This window comes from Nicotiana tabacum, chromosome 6 (genome assembly GCF_000715075.1).
Source record: "Nicotiana tabacum cultivar K326 chromosome 6, ASM71507v2, whole genome shotgun sequence".
NCBI lineage: Eukaryota > Viridiplantae > Streptophyta > Magnoliopsida > Solanales > Solanaceae > Nicotiana > Nicotiana tabacum.
In genome coordinates this window covers 203109441-203116673 of record NC_134085.1, presented here as the reverse complement: position 1 = coordinate 203116673, position 7233 = coordinate 203109441, and the positions used below count along the sequence as shown (strand labels likewise).

Genomic DNA, 7233 nt, shown 5'->3' with positions numbered 1-7233 from the left:
CAACCCGATCCCAAATATCCTCACAACACAGGCCCTCGACCTCACTTAGTCAGAAATCTCTCAAGCCACTCGGGCAACAGTAAAACATGATGCTCAGCCCAAAATATCATTTAAAATATCAAAACGGAGTAAATATGGGTGAGTTATGAAAACAGTAGAATACAGCATGACTGAGTACAAATATGAAGTCAAAACAGTGATGAATAGTAGTAAAAATCCCGTAAGGGTCCAAAACAGTTGGCACGAGGCCTAAATAAGGCATTCAGCCCAAAACATGATGATACTTTCCAAAACACAATGATATCAAACAGTTTTCAATCAAATACACGACTTAACAGTCATACGGGACGGACTAAGTCACAATCCCCAACGGTGCACGACTCCACGCTCGTCATCTGGCGTGTGTGTCACCACAAGGTTACACAACGATGTGAAATTCGGGGTTTCATACCCTCAGGACAGTATTTACAATCATTACACTGAACCTAACCCTTCGCGAATGCTGGACCAACATCGCAAACGCGAAGGCCAAACTTCCTGCCTCATACCACATCCCTTCGCGAACGCGAAGGCCAAAAGTTTGCAACACCAACAGTAGATTTTTTGCAATTTCCCACATAAAGATTTGGTCCGTTCAACCACCCGAGGCCCTCGGGACCTCAACCAAATATGCCAACATATCCCATAACATCATTCAAACTTGTTCCAACATTCGGACCGCTCAAAATAACATCAAAACACCAAATCATCATCGGATTCTAACCTAAGAATTCAAAAAACGTCCAAATTTCGCTTTCGATCAAAAAGTCTATCAAATCTCGTCCGAATGACCTGAAATTTGCACACACGTTACAAATGACATAAGTTTGGGATGAGTGACCTTTTTCTGGACCTCAAAGATTAACTTAAACTTGAAACTACCTCAATAGCAAATATACGTAAAATAATACTAGAATTCATGGAATCTTATGCAAGAAAAATGAGGAACAAAATAATGACTTAGGGTGTTACTCACATAATGGAGTGAAAAATGAGCACAATCAAAGGCCAACATAACGGAAAAGACGTCACAACTTACAAATACGACCAAAACACTGCAAATCCCTATAAAAGCTTGAGCAATAAGATCACGCTTGCATCATCATAACACCAAAAATTGAAAATGTAACCGAAAACCTATAATTGGAATGACAAATTACATAAAATCAATGCATACATACAAATGTAAGAAGCAAAAACAGAAACACGACGCAACTTTAACGAGAATGGCGGCCAATAGTCTTGTGATGCTCAAAGACAAAAATCCCAACTCGACAGCCTGCTATGGTCTCACTACCCAGACAAAGCCTTCCGTGGTTGAAATAAATCCAAGTTGAACTATTTGATTTTTTTTTACATCTTTAAGAAAATAAGAGTACCTTCTTGTGTATAGGGAAGTGTGATGATCGTTCGGGAAAACACTCAACTTGGTGTTTCCCTATTTACCATGATTACAAGTAATGGCACCATTCATAGGGCTGTCCTAAGTTGAGGCCAACCAACATTTCAAAGCTCAAACTGCATTCCGGCCGACTCATAATAACTTAATGTGCAAATATGAACTCCTCAATTGCTTATTAAGCAATCTCAATTATTGTGGAGTTATTCCCCATACACGAACACAAGCATCCTCGCCAGAACTCACTATACTGTGTTCATCAGTAAAAGCTAGTCCATATACTCCACCCAAATGAGCTCCTTTAATCGTGATTCGATTCGAAGCTGGCTTGCTGATGTCATATATGATAACGCACGTGTCCAGAGATCCAGTAGCTACCATAGTGTTATCAGGTGACCAGGCCAGGCAATTTATTCGGGCAGTATGGTATAACATATTCTTAAGCTTCACCTTTAAAACAGAAACTCTTTATTAGTTACGGAATGTATGATATAGCTAATGTTGACTATGAAAATGATAATTATTACCTCACGAGATGCACGGTCCCAGACAACTGCTTCTCGGTTCACATCTGCTGATGCAAACATGGAAACATCTGGAGAGTACCGAATGACAGTAATAGCTCCCCTGTGTTTTTCAAGGACAGCTTCTTCGTTGAGAGTATCGCCTGTGATGGAATACAAGCGCAGTTTACCATCCTGACCACCCACTATAGCTTCAGTTCCATCAGGTGAAATAGCAGATGCTGTCACAGTAAATCCAAGGCCTATGGTTGACAGCACTTTTGTACCACGGAGAAGAATGACTCCAGTATCAAAAGAAACTAGAGTCACTTCAGGAGAACTAAGGGCAAGGCTCAAGTCCTTAGGTTGGTTGCCGACATCTATAGAATTTGCATCTCCACATTGATCTCCAAGCAGAGACACTCTCCAGATCTAAGTCCCATCAAGAAGCAAAAAATTGCATTATAGCCTGTTGCCAAGAACTCCACTTTTGTTTGATTTAACAAAATTGTATGAGCATCATTGTTTTTAGCCCAAGGAAATAAGAAAACATAGAAAAGCAGGGAAAGACTATAAAAATCCATAGTATTACGCTCTAATCACACATAAAACAGGTAAAGATCTTTGAAATCCCACAATATAAGTATCTACTCAACTATAACTGGGAATATCAACAACAACAACAACCCAATAAAATCCCACAAGTGGGGTCTGGGGAGGGTAGTGTGTACGCAAACCTTACCCCTACCCCTGGTGGGGGTAGAATGGTTGTTTCCGGATAGACCCTCGGCTCAAGAAGATGAAAAGGGACAATATAACTGGGAATATCACCTAATCAAATTACTGGTAAAAGTGATGCAATTAATGTAAACGGCAAAATAGTCCTTCTGTTAGATCTTTCAACAATTAAGGCTACATAAATCAGTATGGTACATACGCATGGAGAAATAACTACTCCCATCATGTAAATGGATAAATAATTTATGCTTAGGTAGTTAGATGAGTGATTGTAATCTCTAATCTTTTTTCTTTCTCAGAAGCATCAAGGGAATCTCCTCTGTTTAAATTCTAAAGCTGGCTTTACAAGATTAGAGTTAAGCAAGTACTTTCCTTTTAAAATTTTTTAAATAAAATCAGATGGAATCATAGCATCAATAAAGCACTAGCCAGATCTGTGAGAGGGCTTCTTCTATTCACAAAAAATAAACTTCACAAATAACCTACTTATATATATACAGAAGAAAAGAAAAAGGAGATCTTACAACTCACCTTATTGTCAAATCCACATGACACAATTTCTCCTTCCACAACTGCAAAGCATTTAATTTGAGAATTCACCTTTCTCTCTAACTTTCCGCTATATCCGATACCTTGAATCCATTTAACAATCAAACCATCATAACTGCTAGACAACATAATTTTTGGGTCACTTTTGAGGACAGCTAAGGAATTAACATTTTTCATGTGTCCAGAAAATGACACGGGGGATTTTTCCAGATCACTTGCTGAGAATATGGAAATAGTTCCACCAAGAGAAACAGTAACAAGGTGATCATTTTGCCAAAGACAGCCAACTAGCATGTCCTCAACTCCACCTGAACCAGGAGAAGTCAGTGTCTTTTTCACTTTCCCTTTTCCATCATCAGATATGTCCCATACTTTTGCTGATTTGTCAGCAGAAACAGTGAGTACCTGAAATATACAAACCATCAGACCATGTATGTATACTCAATTACTCATTACAAGAAGCATTAATAGCTAAGCTGCTCGGACACGTGAGGGGGTGTCCGACACGGGTGCGGATCCTTCGAGATGTAAATTCTACGATTTGGGGATACGGATCCTAGTACGGATATGGATGCGGAGATCCGGCCAAAAATAATTCAAAAAAATAAAAATATCTCTAAATTATGAGAAATTTTGTGGAACGTATAGCTTGTAAAGCGTGGATTTCTTTATTATTCTCAAGTTGTAGATAAGTAAGTAATTGATTTCCTAGATAAGGTATGCAATTTTCTTTAAATTTGCCCTCTTTTTGGTTATGATTTTGGTAATCAATTGTACCTCATCTCGAATTTTTCCGTCCGTTGTGATCAAAGTACCCAAAATTGTTTGACCAAATCGAGTATGGATCTCATACCCACACCCATACTAGTGTCGTGTCGACACAGGTGCGGCACCTAAACTGCCGTGTTGGAGCAACTTAGATTAATAGTGCAAAAAAGACAGATGCACCGTGATAGTAGACTGACAAGCTACAGTTTTTAATTTTCATCCAAGCTGGTTCCTTTAGCACTTACGATGAAAAAGATTCCGTAGAGTTAGCCAAAAAGGAGAACAGTATAATGAATTTTCAAAATGAGAAAGCCAGCCATAAAAATAGTGTAATATAACATACTCCTCGCCAATAACTACAATGAATATTGGCATATTCAAGTGGCTCAGCACTCTCAAGGGAATAAATTACTAAACATTGAAATACAGGTCAACAGGGAAATTAAATGAAAGTGAACTAGCACGGAAGAACAAAAGATCACCTGTTTACTATCAGGACTCCAACTAACAGCATATATGCTTCCTTGATGACCATCCTCAGATGACAGCTCTCCAATTATATCTCCTGTTTTAGCATCATAGATAATGCCCTTCTTGTCAGAGCTTACACTGATTAATTTGCTTCCATCTGGAGAGAACCTCAAACAATTAACAAAATTTGAATGCTCCCTGCAGGTCCATGGAACAATGACACTTCAATCACAACTATTACCAACATGTTAGCTATGACGGCAATCATACTTATGTTAGACGGGTTGTTCTAAGAACATATCAAGTGGCTGAATTTGGACTGCAACTATCACTGTTGTTTTATTTCCTTTAGATTGGTCTTACTTCTACAAGGCAGTAGACAGGGGACGAAAGCCACATTGCAACATGTACTGTAAAAGGTGGATGAGAAAGGGCATATATGGTACAAGCATGATGCAAGCTACAAAACTACAGGAATGGCTTTCTCATGTAGACCAAGTTGGTAGACCCATGATAGTCCTCATTATAGCATGGAAAAGTGATTTATTTTCAGAAAAAGACAGGTCCTATTGTCTTTTGACATTGTCAGTCTTCTCTCCTGGTTACTACCTTACTGTCTATCAATGAACTCGTTTCTCTCTGCTTGTTTCAATAAAATTTTGGAAAAAACGATAACCATGTATTGATATTAAAAAAGAAAAGTAGACTCTTATTCTGATTTAACATAACAGTAAAGCTAAGGAACCTGTGAGACAGCTTGAATTTAAATGGGGGTCCTTCATAAAAGTTCACCAAAAAGTCTTCCCCGCACGTGGCTATGCGAAATGGTCTTGTAGGCTTAAATGCACAACTCAAAACTCTCCTTGAATGGCCATCAAATTCACCCACATTTGTTCCCGAGTCCCACCTGCCAAGATAGTTCATCAAACAAGGATATTGGATATGCACAGATAGCAATATTTAGGACATAAAAAGCACATAAGGGCACTTTAAAATGTGCTAAAATGTGTTCTAGACTAGAATGCAAAGAAAAGGCACATATACAAAATCCTTCACCACTAAATTCACTAAGAAAAGTATTTCCATCGCACGCGGTTCTTTTTCTTTTTCCAATTCACACGATGCCCTAGCTACCCGCCTCAAACTACAGACGTGGTTATAATGCTACAGAGAAAGAATAGGCTAACATAATGACTTAGACTCCCCTTTAATCCGTACGGCGTTGTTTGACCTTCTCAGTTAAATGGCAAAATTATAATCATCAAAAGGTCAAATTAACATACAATAATTACATGTGTTTTGTTATGCTTGATGTGAAATGTTTTGTGTTTTGTCACATCTTCCAGTTATTGTCTTTAAGTATCTGTGATACGCTCAAATAATAGCCCTTTCAAACTTCGGTCTCTTAGTTCTCCATGCTAGTCAACAACGTCACACATTATGTTAAGGAGACAACATTTAAACATGACATTTCCCAAAATGCAGCTAAAAATGTTAGAAGGAAAATTTTAAGGTTGCCTTAACAAAATTAATATAAGAGCTTCAGGGTCGAATGTCAGGCCATTAGCAATATCATCACAACTTTTAGTAAAGTGCTTTCCTTTTGGAGCAGTACTTTCAGCGAAATTTATCACTCGATTGAACAACTGTGTCCTGATAGCTTTTTAATATTTAACAAACTTGAAATGAAATGATTTTATCTTTATTTCCCACGAGTAAATTCACCAAGTTTTCAGAAAGCATTAGGTAATTGATAAGTGTTCCTAAATAAAAGTAATGTAATGATATGTGGACAATTCAGAACACAGTACTAATCCATTCGGAACCAGTAAAATATTTATTTAAAAAAAATAGAAGGGAAACTAACATGAAGGCGCGAACAAGGGATTTGCCCTTTCCATCACCAGAAGCAACAATGCGCAATCCATCAGGAGACCATTGAAGGTCATCGATCCGACCCGATAGTACCCGAAACTCTTTCTTAAGAACGAAGTCATTGTGGGTCCCCCAGATCCGAACAGTACCAGATACGTCAGCGGATGCGATCCACTCACCGTTGGGAGAATAACGAGCGACGGTAGCCTGATAAGCATGCTCCCCGTAAACGGCTACTTGGAGCGGGCGATCGAGGTACCGGATAATCACGGATCGGCCATTACAATAAAGGATGGAGTTCGATTTCGGGTCACCCGAAATGAGAATACCGCGACCTCGCTCTGTGGAAGGTATGCAAGCGTAGGTTTCTTTGAGGTCGGCCATGGCGGGTAAGGAAGGTGGGATTTGTGTTATGGAAAGGTGAAAATGATGGAAGGGAAGGGGAAACTGATTTGAAAACTGTACAACTGCTTTTAGCTCTCTCTCCACCTTTTTCGATTATCTGACCGTGCCAGCACGTTCTTTACTCTAGCTTTCCAACGTTGGGGTGGGAATCAAAGACGGCTCCGCTCGTCCTTCACTACAATTGCCACATGTTCCCTTATTATTAGATAGCTCCTTTTCTTTTTTAACTAGGGCGGGGGTATGGTGGAAATGATGAATGGATAAACAATGCTAAAAGAGGTAGGCCCTCAATAAGACAGTCAAAGGAAACTTTGTAATTTAACCTTCTACTATTGTATAGGGTAGACTCACTAACACTGGCTAATTCGAATTTGTATTGTATAGGGTACTAAATGATCTACCCAAATTTTTTTCATTCTTAAAGGCTCCAATTAAAGTCTCTGATTTAAGGGTAATATCCATATAGTAATATCAAAGAAACTCTTA

The 7233-nt window shown here is 38.8% G+C and overlaps 1 protein-coding gene across 1 annotated transcript; it reads right to left on the bottom strand.

The window, feature by feature from the left end:
• Window positions 1–1156: 1156 nt before the first annotated feature.
• On the bottom strand, window positions 1157–7028 carry LOC107811990 (actin-interacting protein 1-2). The gene is made up of 6 exons (XM_016636995.2): window positions 6335–7028; window positions 5213–5374; window positions 4479–4665; window positions 3211–3633; window positions 1966–2373; window positions 1157–1888 (listed from the first exon to the last, which is right to left on the bottom strand). Exons 1-6 carry the CDS (start codon window positions 6724–6726, stop codon window positions 1631–1633), a joined length of 1830 nt encoding a protein of 609 aa, XP_016492481.1. The 5' UTR covers window positions 6727–7028; the 3' UTR covers window positions 1157–1630.
• Window positions 7029–7233: the final 205 nt, after the last annotated feature.

Coding starts and splice junctions, on each gene's coding strand:
- LOC107811990 (XM_016636995.2), bottom strand. CDS start 6,726: ATGGCCGACCTCAAAGAAACCTACGCTTGCATACCTTCCACAGAGCGA. Junction 4,666..5,212: donor AAATTCAAGCTGTCTCACAG/GTTCCTTAGCTT, acceptor ATGGACCTGCAG/GGAGCATTCAAATTTTGTTA. Junction 2,374..3,210: donor CATGTGGATTTGACAATAAG/GTGAGTTGTAAG, acceptor GATGGGACTTAG/ATCTGGAGAGTGTCTCTGCT.